This window comes from Lepidochelys olivacea (assembly GCF_965140295.1).
Source record: "Lepidochelys olivacea isolate rLepOli2 genome assembly, chromosome: 14".
Taxonomy (NCBI): Eukaryota; Metazoa; Chordata; order Testudines; family Cheloniidae; genus Lepidochelys; species Lepidochelys olivacea.
Window position 1 is genome coordinate 42471854 of NC_140424.1, and position 24288 is coordinate 42496141.

At 50.0% G+C, this 24288-nt stretch overlaps 1 protein-coding gene across 1 annotated transcript; it reads right to left on the reverse strand.

Annotated features, from left to right (window-relative positions):
- Positions 1–3935: 3935 nt before the first annotated feature.
- Positions 3936–16157, reverse strand: LOC311531029 (uncharacterized protein; the record flags this gene model as incomplete). The annotated part of the gene is made up of 5 exons (XM_084648087.1): positions 3936–4199; positions 5217–5308; positions 10615–10929; positions 15655–15804; positions 16133–16157. 5 exons carry the CDS (start codon positions 16155–16157, stop codon positions 3936–3938), a joined length of 846 nt encoding a protein of 281 aa, XP_084504213.1.
- Positions 16158–24288: the final 8131 nt, after the last annotated feature.

Sequence of the window (24288 nt, forward strand, 5' to 3'; positions counted from 1 at the left end):
CCCGAGACCATTAGGAGTGGGTGCCCAGTGACTGCGCCGGCAGCTCCTTGAAAGACTCCTGGGGCAGGGCAGTCGTGTTTCCCAGTGACCGCGGGAAGCCATGCAAAGCGTGCGGCATTGAGGAGACTCTCCTGCTGTCCCAAAGGGTTTCTGTTCTCCTGCACGGTCAGACCGTGGGGCCGGGTGGCAGAGCTGGTTGGTGATGAGTTGGAGGAATCACCATAGAGGTGGCAGCAGCTGCAGATCCTGGAGTCCCTGTGGTCGGGTTACCATGCGTCCGGATTTTCCCGGACATGTCCGGCTTTTGGGGTTTTAAATCGCCCTCCGGGAGGAATTTGTAAAACTCTCCAAAGGTCCGGGATTTCCCTCCCAATGCAGCACTCTGGGAGTGGGGGGGGAGCTGTGCGCTCTGCGGGGGAGCACAGCACTGTGTCTGGCTCCGCACCCCAGACACACTGCTCTGAGCAGCAGGGTAAGGGGGCCAGGGGGCTGGAGAAGGGGCATGGGGTCCCAAGGGGCAGTCAGGGGACAGGGAGCAGGAGGGGTTGAATGGGTCAGGGGTTCTGGGGGGAGCCTGACAGGGGGTGGGCATATGGAGAGGGGTTGGGGGAGACAAGGGACAGGGAGCAGGGGGGGTTGGATGGGGCGGAGGTTTGGGGGCAAAGTCAGGGGCAGGGAGCAGGGGGGGTTAGATGGGTCGGGGATTCTGCGGGGGCAGTCAGAGGACAGGGAGTGGTTGGATAGGTGTGGGAGACCCGGGGGTCTGTCAGGGGGCAGGGGTGCGGATAGGGGGCGGGGCAGTCAGGGGACAGGTAGGGGGGGAAGTTCTAGGGGGGTAGTTAGGTTGGGGGGGTCTAAGGAGGGGGCAGTTGGAGACAGGGAGAAGGAAGGCTTAGACAGAGGGCGGGGTCCTAGGAGGGGGCGATCAGGGGACTAGGAGCAGGGCGGGTTGGATGGGTTGGCAGTTCTGTGGGGGGCAGTCAGGGGGCAGGAAGTGGGAGAGAGTAGATAGGGGGCAGGGCTACCACTCCCCCCCCGAGAGTGTCCCCTTTTTTGAAATTTCAAATATGGTAACCCTACCCTATGGGCCCAGCCTCCACTCCTGAGAGTTGAGGCGAACCTGCCCCTGTTCTCAGGGAGTCTTTGGCTTTGGCGGCTGGGCCTGCCTGCCGAGACAGAGGACTCAGTGTTTCCATCAGGCTGCTCAGCTGCAAATGCAGCCACCCAAAGCCGTGAAGAATGGAAGCGAAAGAGCAAAGCTGGACCCTCCGCTGAGCTCCTGCCATCAAGTGAGCCCAGCCTGGGAGAGACGAGGGAAAGCTCCAAGGTGGCTGGTGGCTGCAGGAATCCAGGGGAGGAGAAATAAATCATTAATGATGAATCCTAAGGGCTTTGTCTTGTGTGGTGAAGGGTTTAAAATGGGTCTAGTTACTATCACATTCAACTTTACAATCGCTGTGTCTGATTGAAGGGCAGGTCTGAAAAGGTCAGAGGTCACTCGAGGAGCTTCAAGTCTCCAATTCTGTCCCTATTGCCTGCTTTGACCAGCTGATCTCACCCCAACACATCCCTCAGGTGGTCGCAGTGGTGAGCTCTTTCCCTCTTTTTCTGGATTAGCCGCCAGCATGGGGACAGGATACATGTGGCCAAGGAAATGGAGAGGCATGGGGGTCACTTGCAGAGGCATGCAGAGAACTTGCAGAGTTGCCTGTTAATGCAGCTCCTCTGGGGGAGCACGGTAGGGTACCGTGCACTCAGGGGCATCATTTCAAATTTTGGTGGTGGCGGAGAGGATAATTTCACCATGATTCCAGGGGCTACTTACACACCTGAAAACTCTAGCGTTTTGGCAGATAACTTAGCAAAGAGCTGACAGGAACACTTGCCAGACTGCTTTCCGCGGAAGACAGCTATAAGAATCGATCCAGGGAATGGTTCTGTATCTCTGAGCTGTTTGGACACTTTCAGGGAACATTGCAGATGCAAGACAGAGATCCCCAAAGTTATCCTGGGTAACCCTGAGAGACTTATGGAAAACTAGCAGATACCACATCTCTGCTGTCACTTTGCACTGACAAACTTGGACTGTCCGAATTTGTTCATGTATTTTACCTGCTTTAACCTCTCAAGAACTTTCACATATAAAAGAAAGAAAATTAAATAAATGACATAGTTACACTGATATAGGGCCGTAGCCTAAACCCGACCTCAGAGTTGTCCCATTGAAATGGAATTATTCACAGCAGTCATTAAAGTTAAACATGCACGTAAATGTTTCCAGGGCCAAGATTAAGGCCACAGCTTATGAGAGGGGCAGACACAAGAAGAGAAGAGCTGGGCAAAAACTGAAATACCACTTGGAACTTGGCCCAAACAATGCAGCATGAAAAATAAACTCATCTTGTTATACAGTAATAGAGCTGTTTCAAAATGGTTTTACACTCACAATACAACCTTTTAACTAAAAATGCCACTTGGGATTACAGTGATCATTTAAAAAAAGTTCCTGTTTAAAAAAAAACATTTTGGATTTCTCTGCCCACTTGAGAGAGAACGTGGCATTTTTCCCACCAAAACTAAACAAAAATTTGATCATTAAAAACATTTGCAAATAAGTTTGAAGAATATTGAGGGGGGGGAGAGTGGTTTCTTCTTCAATTTTCATGACCCTCTCCCCCCCTACTATTTTTGACCAGTTCTAATTATGAATAAATGTCTGTCTGTCCATGAATGATAAATATGTCTGCTACTGAAACATTTACAAACAACGGCTCTCCTCAGGAGCACTGAGGTCACATTACGTAGAGAAACACCCAGGCCTGCAGGGTTCACATTCTCAAAGACATAAACCGCCCCAGGACGGGAATGTCACACACAACACAGCGTGACTGGCCCGGGTTGGTTAGGTGCATGTTTTGCTGTTGCTGGGAAATTGTGCTTTTGTGAGGTGGGGGGGAGTTATATTTGAAAGGAGTTCTTCATCCTCTCCCACTCTCAGCCAGGGGTGCCGGAACAGGGGAGACCAGGGCCCACCACTTTTTACTGGCCATAAGTGTGAGCAACTGGATGAGGGGGGAGAGAAGGGAGCGGCGGGGGTGCAGTGTTTTTGGGGGAAGGGGGGGCGTGAAGTGGGAGCTCAGGGAGAAAGGCAGCACGGGGGAGCGCCTCGGAAAGGGGCGGTTTGAGGGGGCTGGACCTCGAGGAGAAGGGGTGGCACAGGGGCTGGGCAACAGTTTGGGTGCCAGCAGACCCCCACACACACTTTTAGGAAGCTTTTGCCCATCCTGCCCTCATCTCAAATAAATTTTTTACGGTAAGAAAACTTTGAGCAACAAGGAGACTCAGAGACCCACAATATAACCGCTAAAATCCTCACCCGCCCCTACAGCTGGGCAAACAGAATTTTTTGGTCGCTGACAACTCCAAAAAAGAGATGGAAAAAAACTGGTTTCAGGTTGAACAAAACTAAATTTTTTCCAAATTTTTGATGAACCAAAAAGCTTTAAAAAACGAAAACAAAAACCCAGGAACATTTCAAGGGTTGTAACTTTTTGAATTTTTAAAATAAAACTAAAGGATGTTTTTAAACAAAAAATGGTTTCAAACTGAAAAATCAAAATGGTTTGTTTGGAAAGCATCTAAACGAAATGCTTTGACTTTTTAAGAACTGGGGGGAGGGTCTGGACGTGAACAATTCAGCAGACCGGATAGGAATTTGCAAACTGCTGAATCTAAAATAGGTTTAGATGAAAAGTTTTGCCCAGTCTAGTCCCCACCATTGAGGGGCATTGTAAGAGGGATCAGCTCTTCTAGTTCCCCAGCCCAAGTCTGTCTCCCTTTACTGGGTCCCTCCCCCCTCTCCGGTTTATGGTTGCCAATTTTAATTGGCCGGATTCCTGAATATTTTATCACATGACAAAATCTTTAATTAAAAATTAATCTTTAATTCCTGCAGACTCCCGGTCATCCTGGAGGACTGGCAATGCTACTCCAGTTTCCTGGGCCACACCCGTGTCCCCACCTAATGGATCCCTTTCTCTGGGTTCCAGGGTGAAGCGTCTGTCCTCCATGAGCAGGTCTCCTTCACCATTCTCCAGGGCTGGGTCTCGATTCCTGTTTCTGGTCCCCTGGGCCTGGTCCCCGTCCCTGTCACACACTGCGGGGTACTCAGATTCCTGTGAATCCTGCGGACTTCCAGGCTGCGGGGAGGGATGAGTCAGCACCTTCCAGAAGACGAGTTGCGAGTAGGCAAACGCTTTCCCCCTACCTTTCCAAAACCCACATAGGTATAGTGAGACTAGCACCCCCACTACCCCCACCACTGCCATCACTCCAAGCACCATGAGACAACTCCAGGACGCTGGCTCTGAAACAAAAGCGAGAGAAAGGCCCCATGACTAAGGGACTTAATTAAATCATCCCACGGCTGCCATGAGGATCCCAGAAGATGAAGACGTTCCTGGGATACAGTAAGAGCTGAGTTGGGTCGTGTGCACATGGGCAGCACTCAGAGCAGCGGGAATGAGATCTCCAGGCTCATTACCCCCATCGGCCAACCTGATGGAGGGAGAAAGGTGAGCCCGGCAAAGCAGCCCCTGTTCCAGAGTCTGGGAACTGGGATTTTTAAGATGCTCCAGGATGGGGTCCCTCAGGTCTTAAGGTTAGAGGGGACGGTTAGGATCATCTACTCCAGTGTCTCCTGAAGAGTGGGGAAGGGCTATCCATGGTGGGATTTGAAGATGTATACAGGAAAATGGGGGGTGGGGTTGCTAACACATTGCTGACGGGTGAGGGGCACAATTGGTTTCTTTGCCTTGAGGAGGGGGCTCAGCTTTTAAAAGCTTTGGGAACAATAATTTAGTCTGAACCCTGGCATAACCCAGGCCAGAGAACGTCGCCTACTGATTCCTGCACCCAGTGCAGTGATTTATGACACTGACTTGGCATTGAGAGGGATTTTATCATACGCTGAAATCCAGCTGCAGAAGAGAAAGGGCATTAGAAGCTGAAAGACCCCAGAAGTGGCTCTGGTTTGCTACTCAAAATAACCACCCAGGGCTGATTTTCCCCGGCCCAGCACCTTGCAGTCATGCACCCAGCGCCTAGTAAGTTCGGTGTGCAGGCAGGCTCCCAAATCCAGACAGCGGTACTTCACATCCACTTTGCCCTGGCGTCAGGGACTGCCCTGAGCGCCCATCCTGCAAACACGTACGCACCTGAGCCCTCCCGCTGCCATCCAAGGCTACTCCTACAGATGGAGTTAAACACGTGGCTAAAGCGTTTGCAGAGGTTCCAAGGAGCTGAGGCTCTGTGCAAAAGGAACATTACTTCAGTTATTCCAATCTTGGGTTTATGAGATGCTCCTGCCCGCCCTCTTCCTTCACAGCTGAGTCTCCCACCCAGTGGAATTCTCCAAGGAACTTCCCACTCCAAGAGACCCTGGACACTGTGGCCAGCACTAGCTGTCCCTCTGGCCCAATCCCATGCTTCAGGACATAGTCTGAATGCCACAGAGGTCAGTAATTAATTCCCCACCTGCATTTACAGCATGGTAAAACTAGCCATGTATGTTACAGCGGGTTCTTGCTTTCCCTGGAAGCATCAGATATTGTCCCCTGGGCTGGACCAGACAGGACAGCAGCCTGAAATGCCCTGCGGAGGTAAAATTTCCAAGTGCACTTAAGTCACTTTGGTGCTTTTGAAAATTGTGCCCTCTAAAATCAGCCCCGATCCCTGCAGCGGCCACTCCTGTAAGCTGTCAAGTTCTGGCCCATTCCTGTAAGTTTGGGTTTGTGGCATTTAATACAAGCCGCATTAAATGCCACAAAGAACCCTGGGTGGGAAATTTTAAAATGCAACAAGAAAAACAGGAAGAGGAAAAATATACTACACACATGCAAGTTGATCAAGTTCGTGTTGTCATAGGAAACTTAACTTGTGTGTCCAAACCATACAACATTAATGCTGCGCTAATATTGATTTTGCATCTCATTATTTTTAAATAGCAAAGAGAAAAAAATAATTTGCTTAATAACGGTGACATCTGGGCTTTGAGTTTGTTCCCCCAAGCTTCGGCTGGCTGGTGCCTGAAATAGCACCTGGCATAAAACGTAGAGCGCCGCTGAGGCTGCTCTAAGTTACACTGGCTGTCGTGGCAGCCGTTCTGAGTCAGCATTATGCACCACACTCTTTGCTACCACACCACGTCCCCAGACTAAAGATTGGGAGGAGGCAGGTGACACAGGGAGACACACCAGCTTTGTGCTACCTAAGAATTTCTAAGCTGCCCCTTATGGGCAGTGGCATGAGGCCCAGGATCAAACTCCTTGTGCTGTGATGGGTGGGTGAGGGAAGAGTTCTGGGCCCCAGTCCAGCCTGACCCTGATCCTAGTGTGTGTCATTTACACTAGTGCCTGCAGTTCTTTTGGTATTTCTTGCTCACTTTGCATCAGTGTAAAGGTGACACAAAGTGCAAGGCAACAGAGAGTCCAGTCCCCCACACTGTTCGCTTTAACTAGAAGTTTCAATTGCAGCCAAAACTGTGGAGAGATTTAAAAAAACAACCCCAGAATCACAGGAGCTCTGGTAATCAAGTGATCCATCCCGTCTCCCATTCCCAGCTTCTGGCAAATATAGACTAGGGAAACCATCTCTGCCCATGCTAGCTAATAGCAGTTGACGGACCTGTTCCATAAGTTCCATGAACTTATCTAGTTCTTTTTTGAACCCTGTTATAGTCTTGGCCTTCACAACATTCTCTGGCAAGGAGTTCCACAGGTTGACTCTGCATTGTGTGAAGAAATACTTCCTTTTGTTTGTTTTAAACCTGCTGCCTATTCATTTCATTGGGTGACCCCTGGTTCTTGTGTTATGAGAGAGTAAACAACACTTCCTTATTTACTTTCTCCACATCAGTCATGATTTTATACACCTCTATCTTATCCCCCATTAGTCATCTCTTTTCCAAGGTGAAAAGTCCCCAGTCTCATTAATCTCTCCTCATACAGAAGCTGTTCCACGTCCCTAATAATTTTTGTCATCCTTTTCTGTACCTTTTCCAATTCCAATATATCTTTTTGGAGATGGGGCGACCACTGCACGCAGTATTCAAGATGTGGGCATACCGTGGATTTCTATAGAGGCTGTGGTCTCAACACACCAGTAACCTAACCAGTGTCCAACTGGTTTCAGGTTTCCTGGCACAGGAGAGTTCAAGTATTCAAGACGTGGGCGTATCATGGATTTCTATAGGCAATAGGATATTTTCGGTCTTATTATCTATCCCCTTTCCTAATGATTCCCAACATCGTTCGCTTTTTTGACTGCTGCTGCACATGGAGTGGGTGTTTTCAGAGAACTAGCCACAATGACTCCAAGCTCTCTTTCTTGGAGTCATTGGGATGCAATGTTCCACGCGACAAGGAAGGAGGTGGGAGTGGGCCAAGAGGCCGGGAGGGGGAATTCCACCCAGGTTGCGGTCGGGAGAGCGGAGAAAGTACCGCAGTAGCAGGGCCAAGGAGCTGCAGGCAGGATATGACCTCACCAGTGCAAGGAGTCACTGACTGACAAGCACAGCCTTGCGGGATGGAGATGTAAGCAAGCACAAGCTCTCAGGGGACAACAAAGGGAGTTCAGGGTCAGGAACGCCATCCTGGTGACAGGCACTAGGCCTGACCCTTGTGCATGCCCAGCTCGCCGTGACGTCAGGGGGAGTGAGAAGAGGTGCGTGAGAGCTGGGACGAATGGAGGCAGCGAGGCCTAGAGCGCTGGACTCGGAGTCCCGCTGCTGTGGGAAGCGTCTGTACTGAAGGGCTGCAGCAGCTGCAGTGTTTTAAGTGCAGACAGAGCCTGAGCCGTAAAGCAGGTTCCTTCCCACCTCCTCCCTTGGCCGAATACACCCCCTCTGCTTAAACACCGACAGAATCCGCATGCAAAGCGAGTTCTTCTCTAGGCCGTCTACAAGCCTCTCTCCTTGCAACTTGAAGAAAACTGAAGGGTTGACAAACGTTTTTCTGATGCTGCTGCTTACTTCCGCCTAGCCCCTGTTTCTTTTAACAGGTGCACCAGCCTGTCATGGAATGACCTTGCTAAACCGGTTACAAATTCCAGAAACCCGTTCAGTATAATACTTAGATTAATTGGACTGTTAAGTAATTATTTGACAGTGCCTAAGCAACTCCCTCACTGAACCCAGACAAACACGAGTTGCCTGTCTGAGATCATTAAGAGGAAGGGACTGACTTCTTTTAATGATGGAGAATTTGAACGGGGCTCTCCCAGCTGAGTGCTCTGACCACAGGGCTGGGTTAGGACAGCTCCTCTGCCATTTTGCATGGAGCAAGTCAAGTACCTAACTTATTCCTGCAAGATACGACTTAAACAGCATCTAAATCACCTGACTGCAAGAGATGGGTTTCCCTAGATCACAAGCCACAAGCATCGAACACAGAGAGGGGCAGGGCTTAGGACACACCCCTGTCATCGACATCTCCCCTTGGCTAGCATAGGTGGCTCCCCCCAGAGCATGCTGGTTTTTGGGGATCACAGTTTTTTGCCCCTGAACTCATCCCCTTAATTGACACTCTGCACTCGCGTTGGGAGGCCCCAAACAGGGCTCCTCAATCAGCCAAGGGCTTGTCCTTGGCCGTAGCCAACTCTGCTGTGCCAGCTCCCTGTGGTCCATTTTTGGTCAATTGTGGCACAAGCCATCAGGCAGTCTGAGAAGATCCGGAGCAACTGGATGCTGCCCTCAAGCTCACACTGACCTCAGTGGGAGCTGGGACGGGCATGTGAAATACAGGCAGGGAGGAGAGAGGCTACTGGGGAAGGAAATCTCCCATCACAAGCTACTTCCCATCCCCTTTGGCCTCATCACGAGCTTCCTCCTCAGTACCGGAGGTCCCAGACACAGTAGGTGGGAATGAGCTGGGCTCTGGAACCAGACAATAAGGAGGAAAGTGTTGGTGAGGGCTCCGTATACCATGTGCCTGATTCTCCTCTTCTTGCCTGCACTGCAGAAGTTGGCCTAAGGGGGAGGTGCTGATCTAGGGGCCAGAAGTGCCTGGTTCAATTCCAGCCTCTGCCCCGGAGCCCTTTGATTATTTGGGGGGAGGGATAGCTCAGTGGTTTGAGCATTGGCCTGCTAAACCCAGGGTTGTGAGTTCAATCCTTGAGGGGGCCATTTAGGGATCTGGGGCAGAAATTGGGGACTGGTCCTGCTTTGAGCAGGGGGGTGGACCAGATGACCTCCTGAGGTCCCTTCCAACCCTGATATTCTATTATTCTATCTAGGGCCAGATACTCAAAGGTATTTGCATTCCTGAAGATGCAGGTAGGTCACTAATGGGATTTTCAAAAGTCATTAACTACCATCTTCAATGAGAAGTTAGGCAGCTGCGTGCTTTTGAAAATTCCCCTACATGCCTATTTGCAGCTTTAGGTGCCTAAATATCTCTGACAATCTGGCCCTTAGGCCCAGATCCTCCAAGGTATTTAGGCATCCGATTCCTGTTGATCTTTGAAGATCTGGGCCTCAGAGACTAGGATGACAGTGGCCAGAGATAAAACAGATCACGGCATACCACGTATTTCCTAGGGATTTCAGCGCAGACCCTTCATGAAAGTTTGCTCCTGATCCCGCAGTCAGACAGAGCCAGCGGTATGTTAACGAGCAGCCTGATGAACAAAAGACTTGCTAGCCACCATAAAAATAAAAGTCACCCCGTGGCCTATACAACACATGCCACTTTCCCTGCGAGCCCTTGGGATGCTTTAAACCTTGCCTGCACTGCAGAAACTTTGCAAATATGGACGGCAGGTATCGTAGGCAGGGGGAGCCTGTGATTCCCCAGACAGCCTACCATGGCCCTGCCCACGCTCTGCCCCCAGGCCAGGCCCCCTCCTGCTGTTCCCAGCGCTCTACCCTGGCTGGGGCTGGCTGGCCTGCCTCCCGCAGGGACTCCGGGCAGCACGCCCCCAGCACCAGCCACCCTGAGTGCCAGGCCTAGGGACGCAGCAACTGCGATGCCCGGAGCGCCGGGCCTGGGGCCTTGCGGTGGGAGTGCTTTGGGCTCCTGCAGGGGCAAGGGGGCAGAAGGGGAGGGGTGGGGCCTTGGGCACAAGGGAAGTGGCCAGGGACTAGCCTCCCCAGGGCGGCCAAATCACTAGCTGACCATGTTTGCAAAAAACGTTCATTGTTACTAGAGTCCGTGGTCGGAACATCGGTGGGCCGAGTGTAGACAAGGCTCCTGCTCTGGCACAACAGGATTTACACCTTCCTGGTTCTTTGCCCTAGCTCTAATGCCAGTCCCGTCATTGGTTATGGCAGCCTGGGGGCTGCTCTAGTGTGCCCCGGCTGGCAGGGGGCCCTCAGGGACCATCCATCCACTGAGAATAGCCAGAGTGCATTGTGGTCTGGCTAGTTCCTCTCCTCACGCATTCCCACATGACATGCCCCTTGGGCTGGGGCTGCAGAGGAGATGGCTCTCCCAGCTCAATGTCTGCTGGCGTCTTCCATATTCTGGGAGTTTATAGGATGTTTCCACAGGCTTTACACGGCCTGAGAAGTGCAAGGGGAGCAGAGTTTTTTCTGGGGTCACTGAGTGCACAACTTACCCACCACGGTAAAGTTTACGACAGCCACACACTTCCTGTACATTTCATCTTGAATCCTGTAAACTCCTTCAGCCCCTTTGCTCACGTTCTCCATCTTGAAGTATCCACCAGAAAAGGAGAGTGTCTCCTTGAAGGAACTGAGGACTGTTTGGGAGCCCTCATTAGAGGAGTAAATGACATCTTCCCACGAACTGGAGGTGTTATATTTCTGCACGAAGAAAGACGTCTCTGAAATGGAGCTGGCATTCGGTATGGAGGTGTTCACAGAGCTGCCTTCGGGCTCAGCCACGTGGACAATCAGACAATCTTCGCGAGCTGTGAGATTTCAAGCAAGTAGTATTTTAGTTTGGCTTGGCAATCCTGGGTCAGGGACTGACGTGGGGGGTGGGAGACAATAAAGGGAAAGGGTCTGCGAAAGGGCGTCCCTTACAATAAATCGTTCAACCAGTCACTGTTTCAGTGCGATGCTTTGTAGATGCTCACAGAGAGGCTCTCCTACCAGCTATGAATTTTGGACACTCTGGCTCCCTGCTGGGACCAGCTTTGCTATTCACTTGCAACCAGGGTGGATAAAAATCAATGATTAAAAAAAATCAAAAAAATTGGATTTTTGATAAAATGACTTTTGCCCCTCAAAAAGCAATCTAAAGATAGTTTTAATTAAGATCCATGATGAGAGATCTTTGAGCTATACTGGAATAGGGATTATAAATTCTAATTCTATAGTATGAGACAATATATTCATGAAATGTTTAAGAAAAGTTTTGTACATGAGTTCCAATAGTTGATGGATTAGGGACCCAATTTTATGGGATTCCACAGGCTTCTGTATAGATTATTTAGGTTAATCTTTCCATCTACCCAATGGGACTCAGTGCTCAGTCTAGAAGATCCCATCAGAGATGCTTAGTTTCCCAGTTCTCAAACTGTGGCTTTGTGTCTCCAGAGGTAACATGCTTGTTAACAGCCAAAATGTTTTAAAATAATATAGAGAGGTGAGAAATAACAGACCTCACCTCTATTGTCCCTCTGCAAATTTGTGTACAGAGTCAATCCCTTCCCTCTCTCTCAAAGTGCAAAGTTTCAAAAAGTTCAATGAATAGAAGATTGTTGGGGGCGGAATAGATCTGGACAAGGATAAGTCTGGAGATAAATGTGAGAAGGGAGGGACGTGTGTTTTGTTGAAATATTATATGTTTGCTGTTGAAGAAAAAAATCCAGAATACTTAATGTTGTTGTTTTATTAAATAAAACAATTTAAATGTCTGCCTGGTGATGTTCTCCTCCTATTACAGCCTGGCAAGAAAATCCTCCAAATATTAACAATTAACCTGTTGAATTGGAGATATTTATGAAGTCATTGGGAGGGGAACTATCTGTGTCAATAACCTTGGGTAAATGAAATAACCAAACAATCATTCATTTTCTCATACAGCTGTAAAACTAATCTGAAAAGTTTTCAGAATAAATCACTGTTTACAAATGTATAGTGTGTACCTTTCAAAAATGAAACCTACATCTATCTGAGTTGTGAAGAACATGTATTAAGGTTATAACAACCAACAATACACTTTTATGTAGAAATCCATGATTAAATCGAGTCTTCCTGACTAGTGATTTAAATCAATTTGATTTAAATCAAATCCACCCTGTTTTTGCTGACCAACAGGCAGTTCTGCTCCCCAGGCCCTTCTGGGATGTCACTGCCCCAAACTCAGCTGTTAGAGAACCAGGAAATGCTCAGCTAAGATCTTCCCCATGTAACACTAGGAAAGAATCTTAGCACTACAGGAGAAAACAAACCACAGAGCTCTGCTAACCAGGAGGAGCTCAGTTATAGGTGCCAGTTCCCCCATATAACCTTAACTCTGTCCTCTTGGAATGCCACTTTATTGTATCTTGCAGAGTTTTGCCAACTCACAGCCTTCAAATATCAGCAGGTTGCCTTAAAAATCATGAAATATTTAAAAATAATAAATTTGTGGTGGGGTCTGCTTTTTCATCTTTTGAGTTTTGAGCCTCAGGGGAGTCGGGGGAGAGAAGGGAGTAGGGGAAGTCACTTTTTTCAAGTCTTCCTACATAAACCCCATATTTTGGTTTAAATAAATGGATGTGCTTGTCACAGGACTCCAGGCTCTGGGGCTTTTAGAAAATCAAACACCAAATACCGTGAGATGCATGACAAAAATCAGGGGAGTTGCCAACAGTGGGAATGAGGAATATTTGCCTAAGTCACAGGGAACTAATTGTAGGGAATCCTCTAATTAATGCATCGTTAGGCTCTTTAGCTCTTCCCCCTGTGGAGGTAGAGGCCATGGGTACCCCAGGAACATCAGTGGTCTTGTGCCTGAAGATACCTCTCCCCTTGACAACCCTCCACTCCCCACCCATTGCACTTCATGGGATTCTGCTGTACGGCGGTACAACGGGAAGCGTGTAATGCAATCATTCTTGTGTCTTTCCGTTCATTCTTGGTCCTGTAATGACACTGAAGTGCCAGGCCTTCAGCAGCTGCAGTTAGAGCTAGAGGGTCTCACACTCTTGTGCATCAGGCCATGTTTATAGAGCCCTGTGCGGGTACAAAATTTGTTTCTGCACACGATCCACGGCTACGAAGCAGATCTCTGCAGATTTGCAGGGCGCTGCCCATTTATGCCTGGATCTAGGAGCCGAACTCTGGGGATTATTTTGCAAAACCTGCTCAAGACTTTTAGAGCTTTTTCCTAGCAAACCATGGCATTTTTTAAACCCCCGACATTCCATGACTGAGCAAAACATCTCCAGGAATATCAACAACACTGTGTTAGGATATAGATATTCAGGCCTGTCTGTAAAGGCCTATACTCTAAGAATTTAGGTGTATTCTTATCGCTTGGCTAGTTCTAGAGGTATAAAAGAAAGAATCAAAATCACTGTCTGCTGGTGTAAGGGCCTTCTCTTACTGTGACAGTTTGTGGCCCTGTTCTTAGGCTAAGGCCTTTGGCCAAGCAGCAGAGGCAGCCATAAGCTGGGAAGCGACTGGTCACCTCCTCACATTCCAAACTAGTCACATTGAAATAAGGTGCTATTGGGCTGTTAGGCACTATCAGGACAGGATTGTATTCCTATCACCTCCAGAGAAAGGGAAGTGCCTAGAAAATGTAAAAGGAAACTTAGTTTGATAGCATCCTGTCTGGCAAGAACTCACATCCCAGCTATTGATAAGTGAAATCCTCACTTCTGTATTGTCCTGTCATTATAGTTCCCACTTTGCTATTGTTTGTCTGTATAATCTCTCTGGTTCTGTGATTGTTCCTGTCTGCTGTATAATTAATTTTGCTGGGTGTAAACTAATTAAGGTGGTGGGATATAATTGGTTACATAATCATGTTACAATATGTTAGGATTGGTTAGTTAAATTTCAGGAAAATGATTGGTTAAGGTATAGCTAAGCAGAACTCAAGTTTTACTATATAATCTGTAGTCAATGAGGAAGTGAGTGGGTGTGGGTGGGCATGGGCATGTGGGTAAGGGAGATGGGAACAGGGAATGGGGGTAAGAAAACTGGAATCATGTTTGGCTCAGGGTAGGAATGGGAACAGGGAATGGGAGTAAGGAAGTTGGAATCATGTTTGGCTAAGGGTAGGAATGGGAACAGGGACACAGGTAAGGCTCTGTGGTGTCAGAGCTGGGAAGGAGGATACTAAGGAAGGAAACTGGAATCATGCTTGCTGGAAGTTCACCCCAATAAACATTGAATTGTTTGCACCTTTGGACTTCGGGTATTGTTGCTCTCTGTTCATGCGATAAGGACCAGGGAAGTAAGTGGGTGAAGGAATAAGCCCCCTAACACGCTGGCTCTGAGAGAGGTAGGACTCTTCTTAAACAAAATTATTTTAAACGAACAACTTGCTACAAAAGAGTTTGAGATACTTGCTGTGGCAGAACAAAGGGGGTTTTGATCTAAAAGAATGTGACCCCAGACTTCTTACAATTCGTTCTACACACGTGGGGCTTGTGCATTTTCTGCTGGGGCTTGTCCGGACAAAGAGCCAGAGCTCAGCCCTAACAATCAACCGGGAGAGCGGAGTCAGAGGTGAGGAAGGCCTGGGAAGATCCTGAGACAGTGAATGAAGGGGTGTCACATTCACCTGCTCCTTCCTGTAGGTAGATCACAGAAAGATCTAGAGGTGGGTGCTGGGGTTTCCCTGCGATGAGTGAGCAGCGTGCAATTAACAAGGGCAGCTTCTCACACACACACACCCCCATCACGCCATGCACACCTATCACGCCGGCACCAGATCGGATTTCATCTCATGCATTTACCCAGCACATCTCTGCAAGCAGATTATAACTCGCAGCGTCCATAACTCCAGTTAACTCTGCAGTGAGGACATGCTCCCCCACCCGCACGAGACCTTAAAAATCCAAGGTCCACTCCCCCTGCTAGAGAAGACACCCGCTTCAAATCTGCCCCACCCCCAGTTCCCTAACCTGGGGCTTGCCAGGGGATTCCCTGCTTGTGATCAAGCGGGGCTGGCTGGATGCAAGGCGCTGGCCAATCCTCTGTCTCCAGCTGCTAAACTGCATTCAAAGAAACTTTACCAAATAATCCCTCTCCCCCCTCCTCTGTATGTTCTTTCCATGGCTCTTCCCTCTCTCCCTTTTCTCTGCGTCTCTAAGTGTCACCTGTTCAGCCAGCAGCTGGGGATTTGCAAATAAAAATAAAATAACTGGACCAAAAAGCCCCCAAATATTTTCTGTAAAATCAACATGGGCAGGACCACCGGCCTGAAGCGGTTTCCATCCTATCCAGGGTTTACAGTTTGGCTCAGTGCCTCTCTGCCCCCTCACGGTACAAATTGTTCCAGCACCCCTGGGTGGGACAGGGCCTGAAGAAAGGGGCATGCAGAGGTGTTGGGAACACATGGGCCCTGCAGCTGCAACCCCCCCCCCCAGCTCTACCTTCTCTAACCCCCGGACAACACACAGCCCCCTCCCCTTTTCTGCTTTGGACTCCAGCCCCACTGAACAGTCCGGAGGGGAGGTGGAATCTCTTACCTGATGTGTCGTCCAAAAACCCAGACGGGCGGCCTAGAAGGAAGAGCCCCAGAAACACCCGGACCCATGGCATGACAGAGGTGCAAAAGGAACGGGTGAGATCAGCGGCAACTTCACCAGAAGCTAAGTCCAGCCCACTATCACCTGACTCTACGAAAGCGCAGTAAACTGGTGGTGTAAACGGGGCATGGGCAGTTCCACCAGACGATCAACAGAGCGGGCTAGAGATTAATTTAACAACTCTGGAACCGCTTTGCAATGGGATGAGAGTTTTCCGAGCCATGCTTTGCTTCCTGAGGCGGTCAAGATTTTAGCTTTACTAGAGGATTGTAAAGGATTCGGGCACTTAACCCGCCCCCAACCCCCCCGACACACACCCCGCTCCCCCGAATGTTGCAGCTTTGTTGCAAGTAGAAAAAGCTGGCTATGGCTTTGCTAGCTTGATTTTGACCTCAGCCCTCCAGTTTCATCCCCCTACCCGCAAACTTCTTGAAGTTGCTCATGCCTGCGTCATACTTGTCTGAGAAGTCGGAAGCAAATCAAAGCGATCAGGAGACAAACAGGAACAATGAACCCAGGCTGTGTTAAAAAAATGTCTAACTTGATTTTTTTTTTTAAGTGAGTCATAGCTCAAAACCAGTTTGAGCTGTGGGGAAAGTGTCAGAGGACTTATAACTCTTGGCACTTGTAACTCACACACACAAAACTTTGCAAGGGAAGTTCACAGTTGAAAAGGAAGTTAGGACGAAGAGGGAAAGCTATACTGCCTAATTATCACAATGAGTCTAAAGGCTCTGTCTTTGTTCTATTGTCCAGGGATGTCTCTTGGGAAATGGCTTCATGAGTCTAAAGTATCACTGATTTTAATGTACTTATTTGGCTGCCCCTACGGGTGTGCTCGGATTAACTGACACAGCTAGACATCAAACACACCAGCTGTGCTGAGAGCCGGCCACCCCGTGTAAACAGCTGCCCTAGAGGTAAGCCAGGGGAGAACCAGTCCCATGCTTTCAGCTAAGACACTGGCCACCCTGGGGATTTCAGCCAGTGCACTGGCCAGCCACAGCCATAGCTGCCCCAGCGTAAAAGCCTAGTGTAGACAGGTGAAGCCTCAATACACTGGGATGAGCTGCACCAGCGCAAACCCCAGCCCTGCCTGCATTAGAGCCCCAACCTTACGGGGGGGGGGGGCACGGAGAGACAAGAGAGGGAATCAGGCAGGGGTGGGGAGAGAGAGCAGGAAGGGAGAGTCCAACGCTCCCCAGAGCAAGGCAGGCCAGGGAACCCCTTCTCCCCCCACCCCCTCCCTGGCAAGCCCAGAGCAGCATCAGCTCCCCTGTCTCTGCTCAGCCTGCAGAAGCAATGGCAACAGCAAGGCTATCAGCTACAGAGCTGGGACCCCCACCCCAAGCCCCTTGGGAGTGGAAAAGGCAACAGTCGACAAGCACCTGCTTCTGGTCAGCACCTAGTGTCTGTGCATCAGCTAGAACTGCTCTGCAGCACCCCCTGCTGGCCAAGCTTGGCACTGCAGGCAGCACTCCCCTGCCTCAGTTTCCTTCCTTCAGAGTCCCCACTAATTCTGCACACTCATGCTGGAGATGTAGCTTAACCCTCCAGCCAAGTCACAAACCAAGTCACCCTGGCAGGGGTTAACAAAAGCCCAGCCAAACAAGTCTCAGTAAACAAAAAGTTTCCTCAGTCCTACCCTCCTGGCCCTGTTCCCAGCCCCCTTCTGGGCTACCTACCTCCTAGAGTCTTTCTGGCTGCAGGAGAGAGACCCCAAATTGGTCCCCCCCGTTCTCAGCTCCTGCTGGACCTTCTCTTTTCCAGTGTAGAGCCCTGCACCTCAGGCTGGTGCCCCCCCCCAACTAGGGGCCACCTGCAGACCCTAGCTCAGAGCCCTCCACAGACCAAGCCTGTTTGGCCACTCTCCGACCTTTTATAAGGCCTAGGGTCTATTACATTATCACCTGACCCTCTTAGTCCCACCCCTGAGAAGCAGCTAATTAATAATGGCACAGGTGGGGCTGGTCTCATTTCCCTTTCAAGGGGCCAGTCAGCCTGTAACAGTCGACAGTGCTGCCAACCCCACCCATTCCAAAATCATGAGCCAGATACCCCCAAAATCACCAGACTGGCTTCAAAATCATATTTTAAATTTGGGGGGTTGAGCCTGCCCCAGTACACTCAGTTCATCATCTCAAGCTTTTCTCCCCCACCACAAAGGCAAGAGACCTGCTTTTCTTTTTAAATGAAAGCTGAGGGTCTCTTAAAAATCACATGACTCCAGGAGCTGGGGCTTGAGGGAGAGCACCAGATATTGCGAGACCATGATAGGTTGGCCATGCTGTGTGTCTCACAGCTTCCCGTAGGCTGCTGTAATTTGAAAAAGGGGATCTCAGCTTAACAGCCAACAGCCCCGAGATCCAAGGAAGCTGAAACTACACGGAGGGTCCAGTCTATTGTCCTTACTTGGAACTTTCTTTTAGAGGTGGTCAAAAACCACACATTTTTGCAAAATGTTTAACAATTTCAAAGTTGTTTCACACCCTCCAAAATGGACCCATCTGTGCTCTCTCTTTGGGTGGGGGGATGCAGTGGTTTGTTTTTGTTTAACATTTCCCCCCAACATATTTAAATCCAAGATTTTATTGAATTTTTCATCAAACATGTTACAGAAAAGATAGACAGGGGATATGTTTGGGAATGGGTGGATAAATAGATCTAGAAAGTGCCTATGGGGGTGGATGGGTAAATAGCTAACACTGAGATAGAGAACATGGGCTTTTCTCAGTTCCCCCTTGTGCCGTGTGCTCGCACTGAGCTACAACTATCATCCCCAAACTGGGCACAATTTTGGGGTCCCCCCACCCCAGCCTGACAGTGAGTCTCCCAGACAGGGGTGGGCTGGGGGGAGTTATGGGAAAGCTGAATCATGCTCTTCATGCACAGGAAACACATCTGGGGTTAGATTTTCAGAACAGAGCTCAGCTCCCATTGAAGCACCAGATTTTCAAAAGCAGTGGGAGAGTAAAATAAGCCCTCTTCTTCCTCCCTCCTTGCCTATAAATCCTGTGTGCCGTGGGCCATGGACAGGCGACTGCTCCCCCGACAGCTCCATCTACCCTAAGTGTTAGCCTTTGGATTATTTCCTACAAATCAATCCCAATATTTACCCATATTTCTTTCAAAAATGCCCTGGGAGCTACAGGCCAAGACTTTCCACTGGGACTGGTGATTTGGGGTCCCAGCTTTTGATGTGTGTCTCCAGCTGCTGGGCCCCCAGAATCACCAGTCACAGTTGGAAAATCAAGGCCCCTCAGCTCTTTCCTGGTGTGGCATGGAAATCAGCCCTGGGAGGAATAAAAGCCATCTCTTACCTGCCTCAGCCAGGCCATGGTGGGGAGAGTCTCCTGCATGTTAGATCCCAAAGCAAGCAGCCTGGCTTGCCACATGTCTCAGCGCGCAGGAAACTGCTCACCCCATAGTAGGCAGGAAGCACGCTCATCTCTGTACTAACCCACCAACACAGCAGGCTCAGGGCAAACTGGCTCTTCCCACTGGCTGCCTGAGCTTTGACTCTCCCTCCAAACACATTGCCTGCGCCCTTCCCTTTCCTGGCTGGGTGCTTCTGGGGCTGGCAGGGTGAAATTCACCCAGGCTCAGATCCTCCCCGGTGTAAATCGGCGTCGCTCCGTAGCGACAGTCTAGCCAGGGAGGTTTGAATATGAGCCGAGATCCTGCAGGGCCAACAGCAAGGATCTGACCTTTTCAGCCTCACAGATAACCAAGACACGCAACTACTTCAGTTTATTAAGGCCTAACCCTTTCAACCCCAGTAAAACAATAGCCCTCATTAACCAAGTGTAGCTGCCTGGGCAGCTTTGTCCTTTTGTCCCATCTCTTTGTTGGACACCCGTGAGCTGGTTCTCAGAACCTGGCCATTTCTGCTGTGCCCCCGAACAGGCCTGTGACATCCTGTGGCGAGCCCTGGAGTCACTAACGCCAGACCACATCCTTGGTTCCTGAGAGAGAGAGTGACCGTTACATCGGGTGCATTTCAGACAAACCCAGCCCTGCTCTGTGTGCTTGGTAAATGCCCGGAGCTTTCCTTGCCACCAGGACACCAGCTGGGATAAGGAGAAATTTCTTTGTTTTTCCAAAGCTCAGGCCCGGGCTACAGTTTGAGGTGTGACTAACTCCCACGCGGCGCGGGGACCTGTGGCCCAGGGAAATGATCACCGGCGCCATGTTACTGTTCTCTGCCTTCATGGGTGAGTGCGGACTGTCTCAGGACCTGGTTGGACGGGATCCATCCATGCTTATGTCAAAGGCTGTAGCGAGGCTAAGATCAACGAGAAGGGAGGAGGAGGAACGGCCTGTAGCAAAGTGGGGATGGTTTGTTACATAAGAGAACAGCGATTTCTATGCTACAACTGAGATTAAACCTCTGTCATGGATTATTCTGACCCAGAAGGGCCCAATATGGACATCTAATCTGACCTGCTGTATAACCCAGGCCAGACGAGCTCACCCTGGGATTCCTGCATCCCGCCCATAGCTTGTGGTTGAGCTAGAGTGTATCTTTTAGAAAGACTGATCCCGCAGTGCCATAAAGACTTTGAGTGCTGAAGAGTCCATCTCTCAGGAGTGATTAATCCTCCTCACTATTCACCGCTGGTCTAGTTAAACCAGTGCAGCCCCTCTGGTATGGACGCAGTTATAGCGGTATAAGTGTGTTTATACAGGTAGAGCTTTGTCCCATACAGGAAGGGGAATGAGCTATACTGATGTGCGGTGCCTTTATACTGGTAGACCTGCAGCTGCACTAGGGACAATACTGGTATAAAAAACACATCCCTAACCAACGTAAATATATTGGCCCAAAATCTATGTGCTGACCGGGTCGAACTTTATCGGTGATCATAACTACAGGTAGAGGACTTTACTTGTCATTAGAGCCGGTCAGAAAATCGAAATAAATGTGGCTTGAGAAATTTGGTAAGGGTTTCGCTTCTTTGGAAATTGTTTGCAGGAATTTTCATTTTTTCAACCAAAAAAATGGAAATGAAACCAAGAGTTTTGGCTGGTTCCGTTTTGAACATTTAAAAAGAGTTGCTTCGTTTTGGTGTTTGGAAAAGGAAATGATTTTTGTGAGAGGTTGCTTGTTTTTTCTCCCCTTCCCCCCCTTCCTTTTTTCTGGTGGGAGGTGTGTGTGTGTGGGGGGGGTATAACTATATGTCCTTTTAAAAACAGTTCTGTCCTTCTTTTCCAATGGCAGAAAGCTAAGAAAGGGAGAAGAACAGACATAAAAATGGAGAGAAAAACCCCTTTTTACGTTAGTTGCTCTCCCTTCCAAGTGGAAGTTTGCTCATGAACATTGGTAGGGAGCAGTGGCTGGGCTGTACGCACGCTGGAGAGAAATTAATTCCTTAGCTGTGTCTAGGGATTGCTGATCGGGGACCTTTGCCAGCATTTTAAATCCGCTTTATAGAATTTGTGATTCTTTCTCTGTTCTACAGGTGCCTCCTCCACTCTCTTGATAGCCACTCCGGAGAATCCTGTCCACGCCATCACCAACCAGACAGCCGTCCTGCCCATCTCCCTGCGATTCTCTACCCCGCCGGGGGAATTCTTCCACCTCAAATGGGATTTCCTCTCCGGCGATCGCCCCGTCTTGGCCTACGTGCTGAGCAGGTGCAAAGGCAGCGCCCCCGAGGGCTGGCAGCGCTCCTGCCAACGCAGCGTGAAGGTGGCGAAGGAATATCAGCAGCAGGCAAACGTCTCTCTGCAGAGCGGTTCCCTGGTGATCCAGCATGTGCAGCCCATGGACACCGGGACGTACCGGATAACAGTGCAAGGCCTGGATGTGTTTGTCAAGGCAGAGGTGAACCTGACAGTGACTGAAGGTAACAGACATGTAGAGGAACATGGGCAGCAGGGGAACCCCCCCCTTAGTGGAGACTAGCCCCCAGCCCTGCCCCCTCTGCCCAAGGCCCCACCCCCACGGCCAGAGGAGCCCCAGCCCTCCTGTCCCAATCCACCAGCCAGCCCTTCCCAGCTGGCCCAAGCCCCAAACTCCAGGCTGCTGGCTGGAGCAGAGCCCCAGCCGGCTTCAGCGGAGAGGGGTGCAAGGGCGGGGCCTTGGGGTGGAGCACAGGCGGGCCTATGATAGGCCTCCCCTGGCCTATGATACCCACTGCCCCTGGAAAGGAGTCTCCATGTGGTGTGAGCACATCTAGATTGGGGGAGGGGGCATGGGGCGGGGGAAAGGCACAGATGGAAGAGATCAGCCAAAGGAGAGAAGAATGGTTTGTTCCAGGGATTTCTCCTGATCCAGAGCATCCACCCGGCTCCTTTGCACTTTCCATGGAATCTAGGACACGCAAACCGTGGTCGGGAGCCGGGGAGCCTGGATTTCAAAGATTCCGGTTCAGAATCCTAGACACAGCTCCCGGCGCTCGCTCTCTCTAGCCCAGGGGTGGGCAAACTTTTTGGCCTGAGGGCCACATCTGGGTATGGAAATTGTATGGCGGGCCATGATTGCTCATGAAATTGGGGGTGGGGTTGGGGTGCAGAAGGGTGCTCCGGACTGGAACCAAGGGGTTCGGAGGGAGGGAGGGAGGGGGATCAGGGCTGGGACAGGGGGTTGGGGCACTGGAGGGGGTCAGGGGTGCAGGCTCCAGGTGGCGCTTACCTCAAATGGCTCCCAGAAGCAGCGGCATGTCCCCCCTCCGGCTCCTACACGGAGGCACAGCTAGGCAGCTCCGTGCGCTGCCCTGTCTGCCCGCGCCACCCCTGTAGCTCCCATTGGCTGTGGTTCCCAGCCAATGGGAGCTGCAGGGGCGGCGCTTGAGGTAGGGGCAGCGTGCAGAGTCCCCTGGCTTCCCCTATGCCTAGCAGCCAGAGGGGGGAATGCTACTGTCTCCAGGAGCTGTGTGGAGCGGGGCAAGTCCCCAACCCCACTCCCCACCTGGAACACCAGCCTGGACCCCGTTTCCTCGCAGGAGCTCGAGCGCTGGATTAAAACGTCTGGAGGGCCGGATGCAGCCCCTGGGCCGTAGTTTGCCCACCCCTGCTCTAGCCTATAGGTATTTCAGGGAATATGTCAGATTCCTAGATTCCATGGCCAGAAGGGACCATTGTGATCATCCAGTCTGACCTCCCATATCACACCCGCCAGAGAACATCCCTGAATTAATCACTGCTTCAAGCCCACTAGCTGCGGTTGAGCAAGAGCAGATCTTTTAGCAAAACATCCAATCATCATTCAAAAAGATCCAGTGATGGAGAATCCACCATGACCCTTGGTCAGTTGTTCCAATCGTTAATTACCTTCAGTATTAAAAATGTTTACTTTGTTTGCCAGAAGCTGGGAATGGGCAACAGGGGATGGATCACTTGATGTTTCCCTGTTCTGTTTATTCCCTCTGGGGCACCTGGCACTGGCCACTGTCAGAAAATAAGATACCAGGCTAGATGGACCTTTGGTGTGACCCAGTATGGCCATTTTTATGTTCTTATTTCTAGTCTGCATTTGTCTAGCTTCACTTTCCAGCCATTGGATCATGTTGTACCTTTGTCTGCTAGATTGAAGAGCCGTCTGTTGTCAGATCTTAGTTCCCAATGTAGTTACTCATCGTAGACAGTGATCAAATCACCCTTAACCTTCTCCTCAATAAACTAAAGAGACTGAGCATCTTGAGTTTCTCACTATAAGACGTTTTCTAATCCTTGAATCATTTCATTTCCCGGGCGCTACATGAGCTGTTTTAGTATGCTGAGACCAAGCTGCACACTACAGCCGGTCAAAAAATAAAAACCACAACAAATTCCAAAATGTCAGAGTTGTTTTTATTTTGACGTGTTTGAAACTGACCATTTTTAAAAGTCATAATTTTTTTCAGTCTATTTATTTTTATTTTTTTCTTGCAAACATCGACCTGGCTAGAGACATTTTTCACTTCCCCAAAACACAGTTGGTTTGTTTGTTTAATGAGAAAGTTGAGAAGCTAGAGCACAGGAAGGCAGCAGAAGAAGGGTGCGTGTTTGCTATCCCACCACATCCCCTCTAGCTTGAGCCCTGGTTTATCACAATACAAGCCCTGATCTAAAACCCAGTGAAAGTGTTTCCACTGACATTAAGGCATGTGAGGATCCCCGATATTACAGCAATGGGGACCACGTGAGTATGACGGAGGCAGCCAGACATCAGTGGGCTTTGGATCAGGCCTACAGAGAAGTCAGTCTCTCAGATGCCCCTCTGTCTCTCTCAGCAGCTGCACCAACAAACTCGGGAAGAGTGAATGGAGCCAGAGGCAGCCTGGTGCCCAACGCCGTCCACCTTGGCTTAGCCGGCCTGGTTCTTTGTGTCTTGGGGATGATCGTGGGAGAGGTGAGTGATTCCCACAGTCGTGGCTGCCTCTGGAGGGCATGGGGAAAGGATTCCCCATCTACAAGCCACGCCAGCTCTGTGTATTGCCCGTTAGGGGGCTTGGACCAGATCCTCCAGTGGAGTAAACTGGTGTCGGGTTAAATCCGGCTTTGCAAGGCCTGGAATGCAAATAGTTAGTGAAACTCCATTTTTGCTCAAACTCTGCAACCTGATCTAGGACCTAGGGGTTACAGTGAATG